Source organism: Polypterus senegalus, chromosome 7 (assembly GCF_016835505.1).
Source record: "Polypterus senegalus isolate Bchr_013 chromosome 7, ASM1683550v1, whole genome shotgun sequence".
NCBI classification, from domain to species: domain Eukaryota; kingdom Metazoa; phylum Chordata; class Cladistia; order Polypteriformes; family Polypteridae; genus Polypterus; species Polypterus senegalus.
In genome coordinates, this window is record NC_053160.1 from 165,139,902 (window position 1) to 165,167,743 (window position 27,842).

Sequence of the window (27,842 nt, forward strand, 5' to 3'; positions counted from 1 at the left end):
TTTGGCAGTGCAGTGACTGTGTTCATAGAAGAGTTCAGAGTGAAGTGCTCCTATTCTTTTAATGCCTTAGGTTTTATATAGCCCTTGAGTATTTTAGCCTCTACCTCCAAAATTCATTCAGATAGGTTTTCCCTCTCCAAGTAAAATATGTAGGTGTACAGTATGTGTTATGTAATTAGCTATTTAGTTGATTAAAACATTTTTTGCTAAGAGATTTTTTGTTATCAGTATTGCCAATTTTATCCTTTAGTCGTTGCAACATATTTTATACCACCCCTATGTATACCTAATGTAGCATGCCTTCTTGGATCTTGTACTCTCTTTTTATTTACAGTACTTTTTTTTGGCAAGCGAGTGACTGTTAAATTCATTTTCAGATATGCTCTTGCCATACCTATATTTGAACTATAAGAGGTTTTCTCCATAAATGTTCACACCAACACTTAATTTGCTAATTCTTGATTATGATTGTTGTAAAAGACAGAAATAGGTGACAAGTTACATGGAACTCAAGTCTAAAAGAACACATGTAGAAGACGTTGTTATGGTACATTTTTCCAGAATTATCTGAGACACTGCATAGGGCCTCAAGAGAGTGAACACAGCTTAAAATTTTAGGGACGTCTTTCACATTTGTGTACCATATAACTACTTGGTTTGTTTCAGTAATTTTTGAGGCACTGGGTAGGAGCTCAGGAGAGTTGGCACCTTGTGACATGCTAGGGGTGTCTTGTGCACTTGTTTACTATATTACTATGGGTCCTCTAGTTTTGTCTTTTAGAAAAATTCAAAAGCAAAAATCATCAAATTAATCATTCTGAATGTTATGAATTTCATCCCGTACAAAGGAGCAGGTAATGGCAGAATGGCATGTAAAAGAAAGTATCATGGCATTTTAATGTCAGTTCCTTCCTTCATTGAGCCAGCCCTGAGAAGCTTGCTCTGAAATTTGAGTTACAGGTTAGTCCACAGCCGCAAAAGGAATGGCAAGTAGTGAACATAAATTCAAAATTACAGTAGGTGTCACTGATATTAGACTGCACCTGAGACAGTGACTGACAAAGACATGGAGAAGAATATTACAGTCAACAACAACAATATTTATTTATATAGCACATTTTCATACAAAAGATGTAGCTGAAAGTGCTTTACAGGATGAAGGAAGAGAAAAAAAGAAAAAACAAAATATAAAAATAAAATTAGGCAATACTAATTAACACAGAATAAAAATAAGGTCCAATGGCCAGGAAGGACAGAAAAACCAAAAAAAAAACCTCCATACGACTGGAGAAAAAAAACAAAATCTGCAGGGGCTCCAGGCCACGAGACTGCACAGCCCCCTCTAGGCATTCTACCTAACATAAATGATCTCAATCGGTCCTCATGGTTTTCAGAAGAATTTGATGATGATGGTCATGTGGACCTCTGGCATTCAATCCATCAAAGTAGGGACAGGCAAGAGCGCACCTTCGTGCAGAGTACACCAGCCTCTGAGAAAGCACGCTCTGCCTCCACTGAAGTAGGCGGCACAGTCATCAGATACTGAAACACTTGTTCTAAACAACGCCCGTGCTTGAAACACCGCCATTTCAGCTTTTACTGATGCATCCCGTTTCTTGGCACAGATAATGCGGATGCAACAGACTGACGCATTGCAATTTCAAGTTGCCGTTCAAAGCTGTTGTCTGACAGACGTCAATGAAGTCTGCCCCGTCCCGGCATTCATGAGCTGCAGAGTGCAGACTCCACCCAGTCCACTGTGCTCAGTCTTAGTGGGAGCCGGGTGACTAACTGCTGCTGGTCTGTTGTTGACTGAATTAAACGGCAACACACTACACTGTGGGCCAAAAAACTGTGCCACTTAATTATTTTCAAGTATAACTCTGTTATTTCTTGATCAATTTTTACACTTTTACATGCTATATATGCAAGCTTGGCCGTTCCCGGTTTACTGGGAATTACAGCAGTTTCATTCACTAGTAGTAACATCAAAACTGGAGAGATGTGCTTAGATTTTTGTTTCCTAGTTAAGATTCTAGCAGCTACATTCTTCCCTAGTTGCATTCGATTGATATCTTTTTTGTGTGGTCCTGAGAGGATAGAGTTACAGTAATCTAGCCGACTGAAAACAAAAGTGTGAACTAATTTCTCAGCATCTTGCCAAGCTATAAGATATACTATCAGTTAGACTATTGCATAACATTTAGGGTTATCTTGAGCCTTTGAAAAACTATTGTAAAGCTTTGTCTAAGATTAGTTTTTATTAAACATCCGTGGCAGATGCACAAGTTTGCACTAATATATGATATTAAAGCTCCCAGCCAATTGAGATGGTTATGCACAGCTTCAAACATCCAAGGTTTTTGGTACATTTAAAGAAACTTCTATGCATGCTATGTGTCTTGTTTATTGGTTTGGAAATGCTTCTGGTGAGTTTTGATCCTGAGGAACGACGCGTCTCACATGAAATCTATCGCCCGCGACGCAACTATGAAATATGCAAGTTGAACGTTGACGACTACACACATTTAGAGAGCGTGCGTAAACACATGGTAAGCAATGGAACCGTTCAGACAGAGCGCGCGATGAGCGGCGACCATCAAAGGCTTTTATGCTGCTCGCGCGAGCAAATCGCTATGTATGTGGAGTCCCTAATAGGCATCAACGCATCGACTACAATACACGCCACTTTGTCAAACTTTGCTCACTGCAAACGCCGCCGCTGCTATAGTCGTCGGCCGCTCAGACTTTAAAATTCAAAGGCTCCTCAACGGCCGCTTTGAGTTTGGCGCCACGTCGGGCACGTTTTGCCCGTCGCCAGGATCGGCCCTGGGGAGCGTATGAGTTGCACTTAGTGGGAATTCCACGGTTTGCAGCCCGAATGGGGCTCAACGGCTTACCCACGCCGGGTCACGGTCAATGTCATGCATAATTATTTATTGAATGCTAAACACTTCTGGAAAGACACCGTTGTCTAAAAGGGAGGGTTTGAGGATACAACAGAAAGTGAATGAAAAGATGGAACTGTAGACTTTTCATTGCTCTGTGCGGTTTCGCTGCCTTTCTTGCTCACTTCATTGTGTTTTAACCTCTACTCATTTTGTCATTTTATTTTTATTTTGGTCACTAGATAGTAGATTTATGGAGTGACTTTTAAGAACAATTTTTGCCTGCTCCTTTGTACTAGTTTAATTCCCTGTCTGATTCTTTCAATAATTTTTCCAAGTGTGCACAATTTTAGATCAGAGGTGTCCATTAGAAATGGGACAAGGTGAGCAACATTGCCAAGTGTGGTAATTATTATTGGGTTCCATGACTGGCTGGGACGCCCCTTTGACATATGTTCCGGGGGAGCAACCATGGGCTGCTCAGTACCTCCCCCGGGATGCTTGGTGGCAGCCTCCCTGGCTGACGATGGTGCCTCAGCTTCCCGCAGGGCTCCATGGGATCTGGGGTGGCCGCCAGGGGGCACTGCATGGGTTCCTGAGCCCGGCTGGACGAGTCTTCAGCCCCACCCGGAAGTGCAACCGGAAACAGGTGATCACGCTCCTGGAACACCTCTGGGCAGGCTATAAAAGGGGCCAGCAACCACCTCTCAGGGGCCAGAGTCGGGAGGAGGAGGATGGAGCTTGTAGGGAGGAGTGGTGGTGCCAGAAGGAAGCGTTGCGTTTACTTGTGCTTATTGGGACTATCTTGTGCCTGTATATGCAGATATTTCGTATTAAAGGAATTACATATTCAGTCACTTACCCTACTTAAGCACCTCAGATTAATTGTGATTTATTTGATTTCAAAATTTTTAATCCCAGTGTGATTGTTTTCTTTAACTATGAAATCTTATAGTACCTCCTTAGTTGTTACTGTAGCTACTGTGAGGTTATTGGCTTCTTTACACAGAAAAAAAAACCCTAAAAATATGAAGGAAGAGTTTGCCTTTTCCTTTTCCATATATTTTATTTCACCCTTTCTTTTTTATTACATTTCAGTTCCTCCTTGACAGGTTTATTAATACTAAAATAGTAAATTAACCATTTTGGACATTTTGTGCCTTTCCTGTGATATTCCACTCTAATTGCCTTTTTAAAAAGTGCTCAAATGTTCTGAAAAGCTCTACAGTTGGCACTAGAGTAGTTATCTTTCTTAGCCTTTTATTCATTCACTGAAGAGTATTCTTAAATTTCCTGGTGCTTCAAAAGTTTTATATGAACTTGTTTTTTATTGTATGTAATATACTTTTAAACTAGTATTACTGCTTCTTGACTGTCTCCCAGTTGGTCACTTGTAGATTTTGTATGTATCTGCTTGAAAACATACCCTTGAAACATATCCTTCTGAAATTAAATTTGAAGGTTTTGTTTTTTATGTACATTGTATCAAAACACTGTGAAAATTGTAATATTATCTTCACTGAATCCTAATGATTCAGTTACCTATAACACTTAAATTGTATGTTGATTATCACAAGATATCAAGTTTGAATGAGCTTCTCCTCTTGCTTGTTTTTTCACAAAAACAAAAAAACAAAGCTTAAATTTATCAATTTCTGTTCCTGTTCCACTTTTTGGCTGTTTTCTCAGTTAACACTTGAGCTATTCAAGTCTTCCATTCCTGTAATATACACTTCTAAACGTGCTTTTTTGATATTACCGTATTAAAAAGACGTACATTGACACTGTTAACACAGTTATGTGCATAATACATCTCCATTGCCAGCAATCTCTCTTGGATGCTTTTGTCATTGTACCCACATATCCTCACTAAGATATGGCTCTTCTCCTATTTGAAGCAGTCTTAATTTTTTTATATAGATTTCCACCCCTACATTTTTGATTTTCCATGTCTTTTCTAAATAACTTTTATCCATTTATATTATTGATCTGTACCTACAGTACATATAACTCAAATGTACCTGCTTTATTTTTAGAACTACTAGCATTGACACCAGCAGTTTATACTATTTTTGTTTTTTCTCCTTTGGATAGTAATTAAAAAAGTGTATTTTATCATTTTTATCATTACTAATGACTGATACTCATACTTTGAACATTTACACTAAACCTGTCCTAAACTCCATATCCCTTTCAGCTATATAGTACAGTAGTTTTAGTAGTGTTGAATATCCCAACAACCTACATTCCTCTATCTAACAATAAGATTTAAGCTACATGTTAAATTATATGGTGTCATCAGTATTATTCAGGCTAGTGCATGGCACATATAGAATTTCACAGAAGACCATTTTGTCAGTTCTGCTCCTCATCTTGGTAACTTAGGGTCATTAAATCTGTCTTGCATAACTGACATTCTGCCATTTCCTATGCCACGTACTGGAATCAGGATTATTCTTGTCTCTGACCAGTAGCTTGATCATATGTCCAGGGAGGTCTTCCACCAGTGTACCAGGAAGGCTGGAGACTGAAGGAGACTCCCTGTTGTTGAAGCAAATCCAAGTCCCAAACTATTCCTAATTCCCTCTTTCTAAGGACAGGTGATCTGTTGGGATCCTCAGTCCTACCTACCAGCTCAGAAATACTGGAGTAATGGTCCAGAAAATGGTTGAACACCTCAAACTCTGAAATTCGCACTGCTGGGCCATGTTCTTATTTTGTACTTATGTCTGGCCATCAGACACATGTCTCTCTCTCTTTGAACCAGAGTCTTATGTGCCACTTTACAGATGCAACTGTCACTTTAATGGACTACTGGGAAAGTACCTCCAATTCTCTATTTAAGCATAGGTTCTTTTTCAAGTCCCACAACTTTGTTTTTGAGGTGCTGGACGAATGCCTTTATCAGGTATTAATAATAATTTCACATATGTGGGCCTTTAACATGCTGCTACTAGTACTCTTACTGTCTGCAGTGTGACATTGTTGGTAGTGAACAAACTCACAAATGCCCCTAGGCTCTTACTACCCAGCTTTTCTTTTAATTACTTTTCTGACACTAAGCTGCCACTTCGCTTTCTTTTAATTTTGAGGACAAAAACCATCAACTCTGTATTTGATTAAATGTCCTCCCCGACTTTCAAAGTATAAACTTTCATAGGTTTGATCATAATATAACAGATTTATCTAGGATTCTTATTGTACTATGTTGTGTTCTTTCTAGAAGTATCCACATACTTATTTCGCTTAAATGGCTATGGCACTGATAGTATTTACCTTAATGTCTTACCAGCACGTATGGCCACCCTTTGTCATTGTCTGTAAATGTACATGCAAGCTCCTTCAGTTGCTTTCACAAAATTAAAAACAATGTCCCTGTGCCACTGACAAAAACAGCAATGCAGTATATCACAACTCCTTCTGGCAGCCAGAAGCATATTTTTAGGAAATAACTGCAATTAAATTTAAACTTGAACACAAAAGCAGAACTTGGCATTTAACCACCATAAAAGGATGAATCAACACATATTCTGTACATCAGCAAAGCAGAGCTAGTAGTCCCCCACCAAAATAACATTAGTTGTACTGTATCAGTGAGGCAAGAAATCAGTTGTAAATGCCACATTCCAGGTTCTTGATAGTTTATCTTTGTAATTCCAAAATGTTTTCATTGGACTTGTGTTGCTATTTTCTGGTATGTTTCCCAAGACCAGGAGATACACATATTGCAAAATAAAACCAGTGAGAACCAAACAAAATGACACCTTTTATTGGCTAACTAAAAAGATTACAATATGCAAGCTTTCCAGGCAACTCAGGCCCCTTCTTCATGCAAAATGTAATGTACATATTGTATTGATTACATCTTGCCTGAAAAAAGGGCCTGAGTTGCCCCAAAGCTTGCATATTGTAATATTTTTAGTTAGCCCATAAAATGTCAGCACTTGACGCCACACTGGGGCGTGTTCGGAGGAATGTGCGGGAAGCAGCTGGAGCCCCCTTATATAGGAACCCGGATGGGCTCCAGCTGCTTCCAGACACGCCCCAGTGTGGCGGAAGTGCGGCTGCACACTTGGAAGACCCTCCGGGGTCCCGTGTCCACCGCCAGGCGGCGCCCCAGTGCCTGAAGAAACCTGGGCTTAGCACTTCCGCCACACCAGGAAGTGCTGGGGAAGAAGACAGGGGCTCCGAGGGCCGGGTGCCCAGCCAGCACTTCTGCCACACTGGGGCGTGTCTGCGGAGGAATGCCGGGAAGCAGCTGGAGCCCCTTATATAGGAACCCGGATGGGCTCCAGCTGCTTCCTCTACCCAGTGTGGCCCGGCAACACCCGGAAGCCCTCCGGTGTCCCCTGTCTTCTTCCCCAGCATTTCCTGGTGTGGCGGTGCTGGAGGTTGTTCAGGCACAAGCCCGGTCCCCAGGTCTCTACAGGGTTGGGCTTCCAACTACCCGTGGCCCCAACACAATCAACACGGTCTGGAGGAGGTACAAGCCCTCCCCCAGCCGGATGCCAAACGGTACAACACCCTAGTACTACAAAATAAAACCAGAATAACTACTTCCTGTGAAATACCACCCAAGGTTGAAAACTATCTTCAGCAAGGCCTACTTGTCCATTCTTTTTCTTTTAGATTTTCTCTTTAAATAAGGGATTCTGCATTTAAAGTCATGTCAAATTTATTATCATGTGTTTATAGCACAATGAAGTTCATATTTGCATGTATTCTTAAACATTTGAAAAAATACAATACAAAAAATTATACTTAGTGTGCGACATATACAGTATATATACAATTATATACATTGTGTACAATAGTTATTTGCAAGTATTATCCTGTTTATTATGTTACAGTATTTAAATTCTAGTGATTGATTGTTCAGAAACTTTACCACTTGTGTGTAGGAACTATCCCTTAATCTGCTGGTGTGAAAGCTAATGTACTATTTGCAAGAAGGGAGAAGTGAGAAAAGCCTCCGTGGAGGATGACTGAGGTCTTTAATAATGGTGTTTGCATTTCTAAGACAACCAGTGTTGTATATTAAGAGAACGTTAGTATTATGTGCCGCCTTCACCACCTGATGGAAGTGCTTTGTGATCCTCAACAGAGCAAATGCTGTACTATTATATTATGCACCTAGCTAGGTCAGACTCCACTGTGTAGCTGTAGAAATTTTTGAGAACAGATTATGAAATGCAGTATGTCCTCAGACATATGAGGAAATGGTGGAGCTGGTGAGCCTTTTTGACAAGAGCCAAACTATGTTGAGTCCACTTTAGTTAGTCTGTGATAGTCACTCCTAAAAACTTAAGAGATACTCACCTTCTCAACAGCATCCCCTCCGATGTAGATAAAAGAGTGGTCTGACTTCTGCTTTTTCAAGTCAGTGACCAGCTCCATGGTTTTGCTTACATTAAATAATGGCCCTGTTACCAGAGAGTCAGCAGATAGACCACTCCTTTGTAAGCCATCTCATAATTTTTGGTGATCACACCTATGATAGTGGTGTCATCTGCAAATTAAATCATGAAATTGGAGCTTTGCCTAACCTCATAATCAGAAGTGAACAAGAACTACAGAATGATTCTCTGCATACTATCCAACAGAATGGCTGTGTTGAGAGTCAGCATCGAGGATGTGATGCTGCCAAACTACACATGCCAAGGTCTTTTGATTAGGAAGTCCAATTGTAGGTCTTGGTCTTAAATTGAGAAGTTTAGTGGTCAGCTTTGATAATACAACATTGTAAAACAGTGATTTGTAATCTATAAACAGGATATCCAGATGTTCCAGGATGGTATGAAATGAAAGGGGTATGACATTCTCTGAGGATCACTTGTAGCAATATGAAGACTGGAGGTGATCACAGTTGTCTGAAATATTCTTTTTAATAAGTCTCAGAAGATTCTCTCATAGAACTTCATCATAACTGGAGTGACTGCCATTCAGACAGTCCACTTTTGTCTTCTTGGACACAGAGAGAATTGTTATCCTTATGAAACAGATAGGGACAACGGATTCTTTTATTAAAATACTAGCAAAATACCTGCGCTTCGCAGCGGTGAAGTACTGCATTCAAATTTTTATTAAGAAGAAAATTAAACCTTTTTAAACTGTGGGACAATATGCCAATAATTATTTGTTAAGGATCTCTTTGTATACCATGTTGTCAGTTCGGCCCTCTGGTTGTAACATGACCAAGCTGTGCGCTGAGCTTACTCTTGAGCATGTAACTTACAGTTGGCCATGTGAACAGTAATCTTGTCTCAAATCTCACAGCTTGGATTGCTGCTGTCATAATCGGTTTGAGTTTCATGGTTTGTTTCAATTACGACAGTATTTGCAGGATTTGTTGTGTTGAAGTGACATTTGGCATCTGTCAAGCGTTGTAAGCACACAACTGGTTTCATCGATAAAATCACATCCAGCTTTTGAGAGTTTAAACATTCATAAACATCAAAGTGTCCACTACTGAAATCGTCACCTGTGAATCTAAGATGTTTAAGAGGCATTGGCGGTTGTCGAAAGGTGTAAAATATTTGGCCATTTCGGTACACTTGAAAGCGACAACCGAACAATTCAGCGGCAGCCATCAACTCACATGCAGAACCATAGGTGAAGGGCTTAAGCATTTCACTCTTCTAGTGCTCCTGTGTAGTATAATTATCTTCTGTACCGTCATCAGTCCACACCTTGAACCTGTCCCAGTCATTCAATACATAAGACAGAATGTTCCTCCGGATATCAAGAGTGAGCCTGATATGGCCGTGCAATATGTAACAAAGAGAATGGAAAAGGTAGGTGGTATCTCCGGGCATGGAAACCACTCAGTAAGTGACAGTTCTTTGATCGATAGAATTTCTTGAAGATGGGCCCATAAGTAACAAAGACTGTTGAAAAGTTCAATATGGCGGCCGACAGTGGCATCATACTACCGAAATAAGTACATACATTGGTTTCAGTTAGTGGAGGGAAGCCGCCTACCAAATTTCGAGAAGATGGGACCATAAATAAGAAAGTTCAACATGGCGGACGTTGTTGACCGTTATGACCATTACGCGTAGAATTTCGAAATGAAACCTGCTTAACTTTTGTAAGTAAGCTGTAAGGAATGAGCCTTGCAAATTTCAGCCTTCTACCTATATGGGAAGTTGGAGAATTAGTGATGTTGGAAAATTCAATATGGCGGCTGACAGTGGCATCATACCACCGAAATAAGCATGTACATTGGTTTCGGTTAGCTAAGGGAAGCCACCTACCAAATTTCGTGAAGATGGGGCCGTAAATAAGAAAGTTCAACATGGCGGAGTTGTTGACCGTTATGACCGTTACGCGGACAATTTCGAAATGAAACCTGCTTAATTGTTGTAAGTAAGCTGTAAGGAATGAGCCTGCCAAATTTCAGCCTTCTACCTACATGGGAAGTTGGAGAATTAGTGACGTTGGAAAGTTCAATATGGCGGCTGACAGTGGCATCATACCACCAAAATAAGTATGTACATTGGTTTCGGTTAGCGCAGGGAAGCCGCCTACCAAATTTCGTGAAGATAGGGCCATGAATAAGAAAGTTCAATATGGCGGATGTTGTGACCGTTATGACCGTTACGTGTAGAATTTCGAAATGAAACCTGCTTAACTTTTTTAAGTAAGCTGTAAGGAATGGGCCTGCCAAATTTCAGCCTTCTACCTACACGGGCAGTTGGAGAATTTGTGACGTTTGGAAAATTTAATATGGCGGCCGACAATGGCGTCATACCACCGAAATAAGTACATACATCGGTTTTGGTTAGCGCAAGGAAAGCCGCCTACCAAATTTCGTGAAGATGGGGCCATGAATAAGAAAGTTCAAAATGGCGGACGTTGTTGACCGTTATGACCGTTACATGTAGAATTTCGAAATGAAACCTGCTTAACTCTTGTAAGTAAGCTGTAAGGAATGAGCCTGCCAAATTTCAGCCTTCTACCTACACAGGAACTTGGAGAATTAGTGATAAGTGAGTCAGTGAGTGAGTGAGTCAGTCAGTGAGTCAGTGAGGGCTTTGCCTTTTATTAGTATAGATTACAGATGTCGCTAAAGACATCAACTAATTGGTTGCTACATACCAGATGTCTTGTTGATGTTAGATAGTTTGAAAGTCTTTTTTACAACATATGCAGAAGCAAAGAAGGATAAATCATGTAGTGCTAATGGTAACTGAATGGCAAACCTTTCTTGTGAAAGCCACAAAATAGAAAATAGAGTATATGACCAACAATTGGAAGGGAAGACAAAGTATAAAATGTTTAGTGGCTGTGAGTTATAATGGAAGGTGGTTCCACAGGATTCCTGGGTGTGTATAACATTTTGAGTGATAATTGGTGCATAAGTTTTTCCAGCAAAGGTGAGCTTTTAGTCATTGTAGTTGCTGACCAGGTTAAAGAAGTGGTGCCTGAAAGTCTCTTGAAAGATGGCACCTTACGTTAATGAGCATTGTTCACGTTAATGAGCATTGTTCTTATCACATGGTGTAGTGGAGGTTTGGGTTGCAAAAAACAGGAGTTCTTACATATTGGGAGGCCAGTTGCACCAGTTCTCTGCACAGAAAGTATCTCTTACAGTTTCTTGAGGAATTGACTTTGGCTTTGGTAAAGATTTTGAGCTTCCAATTTGCATGTCTTTACCTGACATTAAAGTCTGGTTTGCCTTGCCAAATTAAAGAGGGTAATGCCAACTCAGTTCTACAGGATCAGTAATAACACTGAATTACTTAATAGGTCCTAGATTGGCATAAGAGGCTTGCAACTTACAAGAAACAGATGGAAGCTAATTTAATTCCTCTGGCTCTTTTTCTTTTCTTATATACAGCTCTGGAACAGAATTCTCATAGGTGCACCTTTATTTGGGTTATCTTGGCTTTACCTAACTTTATTTTTAGCAAGCTTCATTTTAATGTTTTAACTCATTATTTGTGCCAGACTGCAGTGGTCAGGGGACTCTACTTAAAGAGCTGGTTACATTTTGTTTTAAAGCCAGTGCTAGTATTTCTTGCTAATGAAGAACAGATGGTTTTCTTTCAGTGGGCCCCTATGTCTTGTGCTGTGAGGCAAAAACAGACTAAATATGTTTTCCAATCAGACTGATTTCTGCCCATAGACAATGGACTATGTGCATTAACTTACAAGAAGCAAAAAGGTAAATTAGGACGCACAGATTGCTTCATCATTTCACTGTATATACTGTACATGGGAAAACCTAATTTTTTTTATAGTTAAGTTTTTTTTCCCCCAATTACTCAACTTTCATCACTGAACAAATTATAATGTTATTATAGACACAAATATAATACAACAGTTTTTATTTTCATGCTTTTGGTATTACTTTTTGTGATAATATTGATTTTATGTATTCTTGTGATCTAGAAGCTAGAAATAAATAAAACTGTAGCTTCCTTTTGTTACTCTGCTCACATGGCTATTCTTACAGAGAAACAATTTAGAAACTTTCTGAAATAATGCAACCAGAAGATGCATTCATTTTATTAGCCTTTTTCTGGTTTAGAATAATATGGGATTGAACAGCAGTGGCATTAATTGTTATTTGCACATAGAAGAATTTTTGCTGATTTGCTGCAGTTTTTTGGAACAGTACAGGCATCCAATAGCAACTAGATTTACCTTTACATTCATTAAGATTTGATGGGGAAGGTAAACTTTATAATCAATTTTATAATTTGAAGTCGGTGCTTGCTTTTAACTGAAAATGGGCTATTTGGCCCAAATTATGCTCATAAATTCATATTCTATGTAGAAGTTGAAGCGAACACCGACAGAGAAAGAACTACAAGTTCTTAAGCAACACACTCTTTTTATTTTTATGTTTATCTCTACACTACAGTGCACAATCACCAAACCAATATCGCTCAGTCCTTTTCTCTTCTCTCTTTCTCCTGCCACCTTTACTGCTCCACACAGTCTTTGTCCTCCACCTCCCGACTCTGGCTCCCAAAATGGAGTGATTCAGACTCTTTTATAGTGCACCTGGAAATATTCCAGGTGCTCTCTGATCTCCTTCAGGCTACACTCCAGAGTATGACGGAAGTGCTGCATAGGCACCCGGAAGTGCTCCAGGTGCACCAGGATCCTTTTTTGGCGGCACTTCCGGATGTGGTGGAAGTGCTGCAGTCCTCGGCTCCGCGACTGTCCAGGCGCCCCCTGGTGGTGGCCATGGGCCCCTGCCGGGTTGAGCTTCCAATTTCCAAGCCCATGGCCCTGATGCAATCCAGGCAGAGCTGCCCTCTCGTGTTCCGGGAGAGGTATTGCTTCTCTCCTGGTCCTTTCATCATCAAGGCATCCCGGCCAGGCAAGGGTCCCAGCCGTCTACCACATCATGTAAAGTATCCCAATATTTTATTGAATAGAACTTCAGGCTGCCACTTTTCAAATACTTATGTCAAAGATGAACACATTATTTGCTATTTCCTTGTCCATGCTTGGCTCCATTGTGGTAGAGTGCTTGTTGATAGTGACAAGTAAGTAGAACTGTGAAATAAGGTTTTTGAATGTTGAACACCATCTACCATTGTTGATTATAACAAATTTATTTTAAAAAAATGCAAAAAAACGGTGATATCTTCAAACAATGTTTTCTCCTAGACTTAGATGTTCAGGCAGATGTGCCATTCATTCAGCTGGAAGCAGATCATTCCAGTTTTTGGCTGTTCTGTAACTAAATGATTTTTCTTTTAATTTAATTTTAGTTTTAGTTTTGTAAGCAAGCCTGCATCTTGTAATAGTGATGTTCTGTGTGGAATATATGCATTAGTGTATTTTTTAAAGCAAAACAAGTGCAAAAGCCATTCACTGCTATATATATTTGAAGGAGGATATTAAATCAGCCTGAAACTAGAAGCCAAAGGAGAAATCAAGAATGGGAGGTATACTATTATACATTTGGTTTTCAGTTATGATCCTTGCAAGCAGCATTTGCAATTGATTGCAGGTTAAATAAAGTGAGTTAAACAGACTGAATAAAGCATAGCAGTCTACGCATAAGTGCAATAATCTCAATGATGTATAGTGAGAAAGCACCTAACCCATATTTTTTCGGTGGAAAAGCATTTTAAATAGTGACAGTGTATCATTAATTTAACCCCTTGACATGAACTGAGAAAAGAAAAACCGATAACAGAATCAATGTGGTAGTGGGGAATGTTCTTTGTATGCTTCATTTCAGATCTTCTGCTATTAAGACTCTGACTTCTTAATTTATTGTTTTAATTCCTTAAGCTAACTGATAAGGAGATGCAAATAAGTTATTAGCTAGCAGTTATGCAGCTAATAATTTATTTACTTGTGTATATTTGTTTTTGATTAAATGTTTCAGTGGCAAACAGCATTTAAACAGAAATAAAAGACTGAAAATAGACCGATAAACCACACCTTTGATGAAACCTACACTAGTTTTTATAAAACATTAAAATATACATACATGGTAGAATCCCAGATGATGAAGGAAAGGTCAGAAAAGTATTTAATGGCCCATTCCTTTAACAACTTTTAATCAGAATCAATTAGAGTGAAATTCTGTAAGCACTTCTGGTTTCCCAACACCTTGGGTCAATTTAATGTGTTAGTGTGAAATAGTATGTTCTTTGTTATTGTCATGGTCTTGAGGGTATCCTGACTTTACTCATTTTAAATTACATTTTCCCAAACACACACTTTACAGTGTTATGCCCTAGTTGTCAACTCACTACACAACCAAGTGTGTGATCATGAGTGAGTTACATGACCTATCAATATGAAAATATGCTAAAATATTTTATACTAAAGCTAATTTTATTGTAATAACTACCTTTTCATAGTGAACATAAGATGTTTTACAGGCCCAGTAAAGAAAAATTACTGCAAACAGATTAGTACTGGGAATTAATTGGCAGCCTTGTGACTTAACGTTTATCAGCTTAGCTACTATGCCACACTGCTACAGTGCAATCTACAATCAGGGCATTTTGGGAAAAAAATGTTCCTAGCTTAATATAAATGTAAATTATAAATTATATTGTGAGAGAACTAAAGAGGTTTCACTTATTTACATATTTATTTATTTGTAGTTTATTTTGTTGTGCTATTTCCCACAAGTTGCCCTGTAAAGAACAGCACTATTCAACCTGGAGAAGGACATATAAGCACAATAAAAAGGAAATGCTAAATGAAAATAAGTGAATGAAAATAAGTAGCAAATCGATTTGAAAAGATAAAATAAATTCACATGTAGATACATATGTTTTTACTGTTGTAGACATGAATACATCCTGTTGTCTGTCACTTTAGCTTTATTTTGATGTTCAAACATTTCAAACACAATTTGCAAAATTATATTTAATTAACAAAGGTAAAAAACTGAAGTTGAACATGACAATACTGTTGATATTTGAGAATCTAATGATAATAAGAGTACATTTTATTTACATAGTGCCTTAAATAACATCTTGATCATATTAAAATGCTACATGCCGTACAAAGCAAGTAAGATAATTGGAGATGACAAATAATTGCATTATTTTCATCATTTTCACATGTTGTACCACCTGATAATCTTTACAGATTTTCTAATGTCAGAATGTCTTTTCAGAATGTCTTGTACACAATTGTCTTGCCCAGAAATAAATACAGTGTGTTTAGTGGTTCAATGTTTGTGTTACTTATACCTAATAACAATATGTCAGGTTCTAGTTGCTTTTAAGAATTGACTGTATGCCATTGATTATCTCTGTGTATACAGCTGCTCTTGCAAAGTGCTTATGCTTCTGAGCCAACAAATGAAATTATACAGTGGCATCCTATATAAAGAACGCGCTCATTAACATGATTAATATGTGTAAGAGTGGCAATGGTCATCATTAAATTAATATTGAGTGGATATTATGGCATGACACATTTGTTAAAATCACCAAAGATAAGAGTTTTTTGAGGAATGGTGATATGTATTGCTACATTAAAAAACACACATTTGTAATATATGAACAAGGCAGCACATGGCCAGAATAATACTTAATGGCCTAGAGGTGAGACATGTTAAATTCATTCATTAAAATTAAATAAAAAATGCAGGAAATAGTCACTATTGACAGTATGAAACACATTTTTTCATCATTATTTCTATTATTTGCATAGTTGGTTTTAGTTTGTATAAATTTTTTATTCTGGTTACATCTCTCTTACACCATTTTGTTGAATGAGTTTTATGTGGGTGCTGCCATTTTTTCTATTATTTTCCTGCTAGTGATATTTATAGTAATGACAAATTTTGCTGGACATGTGAACGTGACATGTGATGTCATGTGGCAGTGACTTGTAACATTATCACAGTCCCATTATAGATAATGTCACTTCACACTGCCCTATGTGCAAGTTTTGAATCTCTCTAAAAAAACCTGTGACTTGTAAGTTTAGTGAGGACAAGGGTTTTCAGTGACTATTGGGATTGTCTGGCAATGATTTTTGTTTTATTTATTTTACTTGTGTGCTGCTTGTTTACTTGTAATCTCTCCTCTTTCACATTATGAAAAACACTTCTTTTCCTAGTCCTTTTGTTGTCTTTAGAGGCTGGCCTTTTCTACCTGGTCATAATAATAAGTCTATAATAAGTCTGCACTTAAAACAGGTTTGAATTTTCATACACAAAATTAGAAACTCTATATTTATAGGGTGGAACATAAAAATTGAAAAGTTGTGGGCAAAGAACACGTTTTGAGTTAACCAATCTGTCACGCTTGCCATTGCTATGTTTATACAAGCTGCTGATATCCAGGAAAGGTGTTGATTATGATGACAAATGCATCTGAAAAGCACATAAAGTGCCATTTTACAGTTCACTTTGGCTTACCATTTTCTGCTTATTTTCCATCTAAAATATAATTTTGTTCTTTCTTTACTTTGTAGATTACAGAACTGGGCCATGCTTTACTTACATCAACAACAATGAGATGTGCCAGGGTCAGCTAACTGCTGTAATCTGCACCAAGACTCTCTGCTGTGCTACGGTTGGACGAGCTTGGGGTCACCCTTGTGAGATCTGTGCACCACAGCCACAGCCCTGTAGACGTGGCTTCTTAGCCAATATTCGAACAGGAGCCTGTCAAGGTCAGTTTTGGCAGTTATAACTTGTAGACAAGGATTTTTCATCTTTGACTTCCAAAGATAATAATTAATTGATGCAATGCATGCTTGTGTCATTTTTCTAGACCAGTGGTACTCAAACTCTGGCATGCAAGGGGTTATTGGGTGGTATAGGAAACAAAAAAAAAGTGGCATGCGCAAGTGAAGGCAGGGAGAGAGATATAGAAAGGACCCATTGCAGTTCCAGTTACACCTCAAGAAGCATAAAATTCTTCCAGTCAAGACAAAAACAACCTTTTATTACACTTGTATAGGTTTATGGAATTGGTTCTGAAATAGAAAATTACCCAATTCATGCTTGCTTTGAGAAAACAGTGATATGATCAATCAGCTATCAGTTGTAGTTGTGAATTTGAATGAGGGAGTTGAAATAATGGCCAGATTAATTTCCTTATAATACAACATCATACATAGACCTTATGTCCTAAAATTCAGTGAACTCATCGCGTTGTTAACAGTAAACCCTAACTACAGTAGCCCCAACCTTAACTCCGTACAGTATATATGATAATGGAAATAGGTGGTAAGTTAGCAGGTCTGCTAAAAAGCATACTTAATTACTGAAATAGAATCAATAAACACTACATTTTGTCATTTGTTGAGCTTATTCAATCAAACTAATGTTCATCACTGTAACAATTAAAATGTGTCAAATGTAGTAAAAATATTTAAAATACATATTTAGATGGTATGGGAGCGAATGTGGTGCAGTCTTAGTTATGAATAATTATTACTGTTTAATTCAAAGGCAAGTTATGGATTAGTAAATAGGGATAAATAGTAGCAAAGTCTGGTACATCACCATACATAGCCTAATAAATGAATGGATGCTTTGCATTCATCCTCTGATTGTAGTGAACTTGACTGCAGTCTTATGTCCAACCACCCACCCACAGCACCTTGATGTCAGTGCAGGTTTAGGACATGACATCAGTAATGTTTTAGGGCAGCAGGTGTAGGCTTAAAGTTTGTATGCACAGGATGGAACTTTTAATACACGTGAATAGAAAAACAAACCGTGAACAGTGAGGCAATTGCAGGGTTACATATGCTATTTGAAAAAATACAACAGTTTTAATGTTAGCTATGTGTTTTCATTAGGTATAAAGCTAATGTAATGGAAAATATTTATACTGTTCACTCTAAACACCCTAACCTTAGGGAGCTTTCATCAATTGCCAAACATGATCAGACATACTCCAACCTTGCAACATTGATTGGAGGTTGCCCTCATTTTCTTTTTTGAATACTTCTTGTCACTCGATAAAGTTCAAATTAATATGTCTAGTATAGTACTTCCCTCTGTGATTGTAGCTCTTTCACTTGATTGTAAGCCTATTGGTTATGATGTCAGTGAACACCATCGCTGTTTATGAGAAAGCCGTGAATGTTAGATTTACTTGGTTTTATGATTTCAATGCCGGTAACCTGGTTAAAAGCTTTATGAAGCCTTTAAAGTACATAGGACATATAAAATCATGATCAAGGAAATTATGATGTTTCACAATAGAAAATTCATGTACTTATGTCTGTCAAAGTTAAATAACAAAATATCAGAAAATAATATAGAAAATATATAGAATTAGCCTGGAAAAAGCAAAAACAAAAACATATAAAATATGTCAACCTGTTGTCAGAGGTGGCTGGGGTGGCGACCCTCCCTGGGGTGGGAGGACGGAGGAGGGCTTGCGCCTTCCCAGACCATCTGGGGCGACCGCCCTGGTTCCTTTGGGGCCACGGGTACAGAGCTTTGAAGCTCCACCCTGTAGGTGCCCGTGGTTGCTGCCAGGGGTGCCCCCATGCCTTTGGAGCCCGAGACCTCAGCACTTCCGCCACACCAGGAAGTGCTGGGGGGAAGAAGAGCAGGGAAACCCGAGTGCTTCCGGGATACACGGGGTGTGTCCGTGGAAGACTGCCGGAACCCACCTGGAGCACATCCGGGTGATAATAAAGGGCCGCCTCCCTTCATTCAGGGCTGGAGTCGGGTGAGGAGTGGACGAAGCAGAAGAAGAGAGTGTGGAGGCGGCCCAAGAAAGGCATTGTGTGTGGCCAGGACTTTGGGGAACTTGAAGGGGTTTGTGTGCACCTTGAACTGTAAATAGTATTGTAAATAAACGTGTGGTGGTGGAATTGCAACATGTCTGCCTGTCTGTGCCCGGTAACGTTCACACTGTACAAAACTTATTTGATTTAATTAGTAGTTTACAGCTGTTGGATGAGGTACCCTTCAAAAGACTTCATTGGCAAAGATGCATATACCGATTATATTGCTCAGTTTTGCGATCATTTTGCAAAAATTAAAAGGAAGAATGTGACTTCATAGAGTGTAGATTTTTAATTTAATTGGTTTGTTATTCAGTTATCTGTAGCAAATTCCAATAAAATAATAAAGAGCATGCTAAGTAATTAAAAATGTAATAGAATAAAGAAGAGGCCTAGTAATTCAAAAATGCAATACAGATCAAATGCTAAGAACTTTATAAGTAAAAAAGAAATTAGTAGTTTTTGTTATAAGGAATAATTTTGGTGCATTATTTTTAATCAGTATTTCATATTGTTGTTTTTACCATTTTGATAGTAATATCACCATTTTGAATTGTGGACAAGTTGTTAATTTGCTCACATCATCATTTCGCTTACTGTCACTTACATGATTGATGGCAACTCTTTGTGAGATGCTGTAATTGTGAAAGATATTTAATATGTTTGCATGGTAACTCTGGCATCCAAGTTTGCTGATGAAAATTCACTTCACAATTACATTCACTATTTAGGAAATGTTCTTTAGGCATTAAGGAATTGTTATGATCAGTTCCTTTTAACCAGCAATTGCTGAGTGCTTTGAGTCGTGAGAAAAGTGCTGTATAAATGCAAAGAATTAGTATTTTTATTTAATTTTTGTTTAATGTTTCTTTGGCTTTAAATAAAATGCATTGAAAGTAGAGTTTTTAAACTTAAGGAATTCATATTTAAACATTTTCATTTTGAGTTAGTAGCCCAATTTTGTTCTTCGATGGACACACCATTTTGTGATCGTTTGTTTACTGTTACTATGCTTTTACTAGGTAGGGTGAACAGGAAGTCTACTGGCGTGTGACATCAGTAAGTCAAAGATATAAAGGTCAGCGTTATTTGCTTTCCAGTTGTTTAAGATTGTGAATACCCAGAGCTATCTTGTGCTTCCTTTCTTGTTTGACTTCCTGGCTTCAGACTTTTATTCATTATCTCCTTGAATATTAATTAGAGTTTTGCTTTGCCTTTGACACTTTGATTGTTGATCTTCTGGTTCAGAATTTTGTCAGTTTTTGACTTTGTTTCTTCTTCTGGTCTTTTACTTTAAAATTACTTCTTCTATTATAGGCAGAGCAGGAATATTTTGGCTTCAATGTTTGACTTTCAAATTATTGTTAACAATTTGTACATCTGTTTTTTAAGTTCTGGTTTTGAACTTCGCTAGTTAAACATCAATTCTTTGTTTTTGCCTTTTTGATAATGTAATTTTCTGATATGCCCTGCAAATATTCACAACTGATTAATTACAAAAGTCAAAAGATTGCAATAAGCATAAGCACAAAAGAAAAATACAAAAATGAGGACTGCAAAATGTGTAATTTCAGAAAGGCCAAAATTTACAACGCTCAAGAATTACAAAACACCTAAGCTCAAAACACAAAATTGACCTCAGAATGCACTGATATGCTGTGTTTGGGGTTCTTCCAGAGGGTCTTAAAGTGGAGAAGGACAAACAAATTGTGATTGCATTCACTACACTGTTGGCACGCAGACTTATTCTGATAAACTGGAAGAACCCAAACTCTCCTCTTTTAAGTCAGTGGGAAACTGATGTGTTATATTATTTAAAATTGGAAAAAATCAAATACTCAGTTAGAGGATCTGTACAGACTTTTTCAAAACATGGCAGGATCTAATCAGTAATATTTTAAAATAAGTTTATAAAGCACAGAGAATTTATTAATTTAGGTATTTTACAAGCCTTAAATTTTACACCGTTTGGCTTGCTCTCTCTCTCAAGGGTGGGGATCGATCTGTTCTTAACATAATTCTTTTTTGTAAAACTTGATTGCTATGTATTGATTGTAATAAAATTAATAAATAAAAATTAAAAAAAAAAAAAAGAATGCACTGATATAGGAGCAAGTGACACAGAGATCCTTACACAATGCCACAGTGGTTATATTGGGCTTGCAGGGCCCTTATATAGAGGCTTAGGTAACTGCCCACTTACAGAACTAGATGGCTAACCATTATGAGAGAGCCAAAAGTGAAGTAATCCACCTTAAAAGGACAAGTGACTGTGTGTATATTTGAGTGCTTTGAGTAGTGAGAAAAGCGCTATATAAATGCAAAGAATTATTATTATTATTATCTGTGTGTCTGTCCAGTTGTGGGTTTCTTCTCTCCAACAGATGGCACATTACAAACATTAGCACTGCTTTTACAAATGTAACATTAACACTGATTTTACGAATCCTTTACCAAATGGAATGTAACAGAGACAAAGCAACCGGTCGGACACACTTTACTGCAAATGTTAGGTCTAGGTCTACATTGATTACGTAGATTTCAACCCATCTTATATGGGAATCATGGTTAGATAATTAAACAGGCAGTAATGAAAATGACTGAATAATTTGCAAAAGCAGAGTACTTAATGAAAATTAAACTTTAAAATAAAGGAATTAACAAAAGCAAATTATTTAGCAAAATAGCTATTAATTTACAAAAAGTAAACAAGAAATAAAAACTAAAGTCAGTGACAGAGCTCTTATAACACTTTGAAACACAGTTTTTATTCTGCATCACAGAATTCTATTGTTTGTAAAACTAAAATAGAATTTTTAGTGGAGAGATCATTAAGGCTATAATTATGCATTTTCGAAGAAGACCTGTGTTAACTGTTTTAGAAATGTTTGATTAACTTCATTCACATTTCTTGATGCATTAAGCATGCATTGCAGTTTAGCTATTTTATAAACACTAGCTGTGTTACCTGGCTTTGCCTGGGAAATTTCATAAGACAATTATAGAGCCATCAAATACTATGTAAAAAGAGCTTTTCTGTATGCAATTTCTTTTTACCAAGGATTGTTATTATTGGTAAGCAGTATGTTGTAGTATTTAAGGCCTCGGATTTTAAACTCTGAAGTGGTGCGCTCAAATCCTGCTACTAACACTGTGTGACCATGAGCAAGACACTTCACCTTCCTGTGCTCAAATTGGAAATACAAAAGAAATACAACCAATTGTATCTCTTATGTTGAAAGTTTCCTTTGTTAAAGGCGTCAGTCAAGTAATAATAATATTATTAAGTCACTGGAGCTGCTTACTTTTTAAAATGCTACAAATAATTGTCCTTGAGGAAAATACTTATGCATTAGATTAATTCCTACTTTTTCTGCTTTTCCTATTAACTTTGTTTTATTGATGATCATTGCCAAACACAGTTTTACAGGAAATTATATTCTTTTAATTGAGACTGTAATCAGTAGGAATAATGTGAAATTTAAGTATATTATTATTATTATTATTAGCTGTTTAAGATTTTCATTTATTAATGCTGTTCACTCAAGTACTTTTTTTTCGTGTTTTTCATCATTTGTTTGTGGTACAGTGGTCTGCAGATGTGAATGTGCATACAAAGCGATGGTTGAAGAGGATATACTTAAGTGCAAGTGTCCTGTGCATGAAATTGATGTATTAACATGAACAACGAGCAGAGCATTTCCCATTAGAAATTTAAGTGCTACCATCTAATGCTGGGAATACACTGTGTGATTTAGGCACAATTTTAAGCGTAATATGCAGCTGTTGGCTGATTTTCTCACTCGTCCCAGTCTTCATCTTCATCAGCCATCGTTTCACATGCCATATGAGAAGGGTTACAGTGCCTAATTGCATCTTAAAATTGGGCTGAAGTATGATTGGAAGAATTTCTGTTATGACAGTTATGACAGAAAATTTCAGTCAGCTTTTTTGTAGTGTGAGCAGTCTCATGACCCGGTTTTCTGATGTTGCAATTAAATTTAATTGTGCATTATATTGTACATTGAGTATTTACATTGTCATGCTCATTTTCAAATTTCACATTTTCAAAAATCTAAAAATCATATAAAATGACACATATAATAAAATGGGCAATGGCAAAAACATCTTAATAAATATCTTTAGCTTTTCTGTTGTAGGAAAGGGGTTTACCCTAAATATTGATATATTGAAGTGTCCTTTCTTAGATGACACCTACTAACCTAGATATTCCATCCTGCCAAATTTCAGCTTTTAATTAAATGAGAAATAGTGTTTTTGTCGATGCATAAGTAAGTGAGTCAACTTAATTTCCATATCTATATCTACATCTACATCTATCTATATATCTACATGTATATGTATATATCTAACCAATATGACCAATAAACAAAACTCTCCTTATAATAAATACAGGCATCTCCTGATTTATGAACTACCACTTTACAAAAGTTAAGTTGTACGAAGAAAGTAATTTAATACCCTTTTTGAATTTGCCAAGTACACTGAAGCTGAATTTTTTCTGTTACAAGTTACAAAGACCAAGTTTTAGGTGATTTTGCACAAGTCATCTTCTTAGTCATTCCAAGTCATTCCAAGTGTAGCTTGTGTAACAATCATAGCCTCTGTCATTTTCACAGTTGTGTTGCTTATGCGTCTTCATGTGTCTATCTTGAGCATCATGGATCCAAAAAAAGATAATGACGCCCAACAAAGATTATAAGGCCATTCCTTTAAATATAAAGGTTGAGCAGTTTTTAATGAAGGGAAAATAAAAGTATCATTATCATTAATATTATTAAAATATTAGAGCAGTCTTATCAAGAATAGGCCTTTCAACCCAGCAAGAACACACATCCTTTTCTTCTAATTTTTTTCAAAATAACCTTATGTCAAGTTGTGAAGATCCCTAAAAGTACTGCTTTAGACAACACTACTTGGTAGCTTATTGTATGTGTCTAAATCTTTTTGTGTGAAATATACCCTTAACTGGTTCCATTTGTGTTCCTGTGTTCATGTTGAAGGATTTATTTTAAAATAGCAGCTTAGAACGAGTGTCCTAATTCCTGTCATAGTTTTAAACAATTTAGTCATGTTATGTCTTGGTTGAGTAAATTAGTTTAGCTCCTGTAATCTTTCCACATATCTCGCACCTCACAGTGTGACAGTCCAGGAGTCATCTTGGTTCCTCTTCTTTTGCTTTTTGTAGCGCTGCTGTGTATAATTTGTAATATAGAAACCAAGGTTTCACATAATATGCCAGGTGAGGCCTTATTTGTATTTCATACACCAGGCTGTATAACCCAACACCCTATTAGCTTTCATGGTAGCTTTGTCACACTGTCTGCATGTACTGTATATGTAGTGAAGACTCCATTACAACTTTTAGGTCTTTCCCTTTAAGAGTACTTTCTTGTTTCAGACCTATCATTGTGTATTTAAATGTAGCATTTTTCCTTCCTATGTGTAATACTTTACATTTATTTACATCAAATGTCATCTACCAAAATTCAGATATGGCTAATTATACATTGTCTGCCGTTCCTACTTGATATCACCTACAAACTTAAAGGGTAACAGTCATGTCATTTTTTAATAACAAAAAAAAAATACTCTTTAATGGTAAAAAAAAAATTCTGACGTAAAATGATACAGCCATTTTTGTATAAATCACCAGAGAGGACTGATGAAATCTCTGGTCTGGTACCAAGCTGGTAGAGGAACTCAGATCCCAAGAATCAACAGGGCAGCTAGAGGATGGTCTGGCCATAGCTTATGCCACAGTTATGCATAAGACCAGCCCATCCCCTAAACCCTAAACAAAAAAAAAGAAAATCTAAACAAAGCATTCAATCAACAAACAAAACCACAAAAGAAAAATAACAAAATTAATAAAATTGATTGATAAAAGATGATTCATTAACAAAAAAAATGAATGAAGGAAACACAAAACGAAAAGAAATTAACCAAAAGAAAGGACACAAAATACAAATACATTACAATGCAAATTTGTGACAGTAAGGTTAGGTTTGCTTTTAAATATTTAATTTCTGATTTGTCAGCATCAAAAGTTATTTCAGTTTCTGCAGCAACTAGAATATGCTTTATTTTGTTCATTGCCTTCTTTTGTCTTTTCTAAAGCAGAATAATTGGTATCAATCTAGCAATAGAAATTATTCAGGTAATTTGCAAAAAGAAATCTGTTATCAAAAGTCACATATTGTATATAAAGTGTATTTGGCTTTCTAACTACAAATTTCTTGTAAGTTTTGTTTAATCATTATTAAAACAGCAATTATAGATTGTCTTCTTTTTTATATCATTCCTAATCATTTTAATATTTTTCACAATTTTTTTCTTTTCTTTATTAATGGCCCTGCTTTTAAAATTACTTTTGAATTATAAAAGTTTTTATGGGCAAATCTTTTTTTGAAGACTAAATACTGACAGAAATATATCTGGAAATGGCTATATAAATGGCTATATATCTGGAAATGGCTGCCTCTGATTAATTGATTTACAACTAGTGACATCGTCTCAGTCCATAAATTCAAGACGGTTCTGTTTTGTCTCAAGAAATTAAGCAGATTAGCTTTTACAGCCTCAGCTGAAGAGACAGTCTAGGCTTCCTAGTCTTGGTAGTGCATTAATAGATACACAGCTTTGACATTACCATGACATGATCAGAACCGACGTTCTTCATAAAGTTTGGGAGATAGATAATTCAAGTACACACTGTAGAAAGAGGTCTACTGTAATTAGCTTAGCTGGATCCAGGACTACTACTTCAGCTTTAGACACTAGTTCATGAATGACAGTGGTCTTAGCTTGAATGTCAAAGATGCAATGTAAAAAATAAAAGGTTGAATTTGATAAATTCAGTGTGACAAATACTATGCCAGAAAATTAAGCACCAAGAATTGGGTGGTATGAGGAAAAGTTTTTGAGTTACTCACCAAACACATAAATTGAGACTGATGTTGGTTGTTTGAGTTGATATCTGAATTGAAGCATTGTGATATATAATTTAATCTCCTCTTCTTTTCTTCCAGATGTTAATGAGTGCCAGGCTATTTCAGGTATTTGCCTAGGTGGAAACTGTCTCAATACAATTGGGTCCTATGAGTGCAAGTGTTCTGCTGGCTACAGGCAGAATGAAGCAACTCAAAAATGTGAAGGTAAGCAGTTTATTAGTAGCTAAACAGTAATGCTGACTAGGCAGGAGCAGAACATGTTTTAGCTCTGAGCATCTTAAATGCATTATCAGTCAACAGACACCTGTATTTGCGGCTGTCATAACTGCAAATTGATATAATTACATTTTATTGATATTATTTAAAAACAACGATGCCAGAATTTTTGTGTTTAATTTTTCCTATTTAATTCGGTTTAAATTTTTTTTTCTTGTGTTTGTTTTTCTATTATTACTTGTTATTGTCACTTATTTTTAAGTTTATGTAAGTTCAATACATCACAATACTAGATTCCCAAACTTGCAACTTAAGGATAACAATGGAAAAACAATCCTTGTTTGGTTTTTCACATGATAATATGACAGTACATTAAAACACCAGCGAATAAACTTTGATGCAGGGGAAGTGTCGATGAACAGTGTTGTAATTTTTTAATTGTATTACAAACAATGCTGGATAATTTCATTTCACAATTTATAAACATTGGAAATTTAACAAAACTCCATAGTGGATGAGCAACAAGTTAAGAATGAAATTGTTAAAGAAAAGCATATACTGTATATAATGCATATAAGACAAATCACCATAGCATTTACACATTGTGACTGTTGGGACTTTACTGTGTAGCCCTTGCAAGCCACTTTATTTAATTTCAGTGGCAGATACTTAGGGGTTCTTCAGAAGGGAGGTCAGTTGTAGCCAAGGTCAAAGCACAGACAAGAGATTGAGCTTTACGTGAAAGACATGCTAAATGTAAATCAAAAACAAAACTGAATTGCTCAAAGGTCATTGTTCGTTTATATTCCTGCAAAGTTTGGAAACTACTTTAACTGTGTAGCCGTTGTGATGTCACAGGACATCTAGCAAAAATGCAAGCTATGTAATGTGATGTAATGGTGTAGACCATATTTTATTATCATGTATTGAATTCCTTGATAAACATTGTGCAATACATGCAGTAAATGTCATATTAATATGTGATCATTGTGTTGCTAATTAGGTGCATCTCTTAAAGACTTTCTTCACCTGGAGACTTTAATCATGGAAAGCTCCTAGTGTGATCCTGTTCTCACCTTCAGAATTTTTATTAAAAAGACCTAAACAAATTCCCACTATACCTCTCTTATTTACACTTAACCTGTTAGAAACCAAAACAGCAGAGGCTGTTTAAACTTTTATTCTTACAATGTAGAATAACATGTTTTAACTTAATGCACCCTACACAGAAGCAAAGTAGTGAGTGTAACAAAATAATACTAGGTTAGAGTTCATATTTCATTAAACTTAGTAGTATTGAGTACTGCAATGGATCAGACATCTTACTGCTCATAAACAAAAGGTATACATTGGTGAGGGATAAAATGGCATGACCTGTATGTGCCATTTATTAATCTAGATAGATAGATAGATAGATAGATAGATAGATAGATACCTTATTAATCCTAAGGAGAAATTCACATACTCCAGCAGCAGCATACTGATAAAAACAATCTACAGTTACTGTAAGGAAAGAGCCCGGTTTGTTCTTCGCCTTATTTACTGCTAATATTACATTCTGAAA

At 36.8% G+C, this 27,842-nt stretch overlaps 1 protein-coding gene across 4 annotated transcripts in view; it reads left to right on the forward strand.

The window, feature by feature from the left end:
* Positions 1–27,842, forward strand: part of LOC120532965 (fibrillin-2) — a 142,372-nt gene that overhangs the window by 8,159 nt on the left and 106,371 nt on the right. For all 4 annotated transcript variants that reach the window (XM_039759489.1, XM_039759491.1, XM_039759492.1 and 1 more), the window contains exons 6-7: positions 16,809–17,009; positions 26,141–26,266. In XM_039759489.1, coding sequence (XP_039615423.1) covers positions 16,809–17,009; positions 26,141–26,266 — 327 coding nt within the window. The remainder of the gene's footprint in view (positions 1–16,808; positions 17,010–26,140; positions 26,267–27,842) is intronic.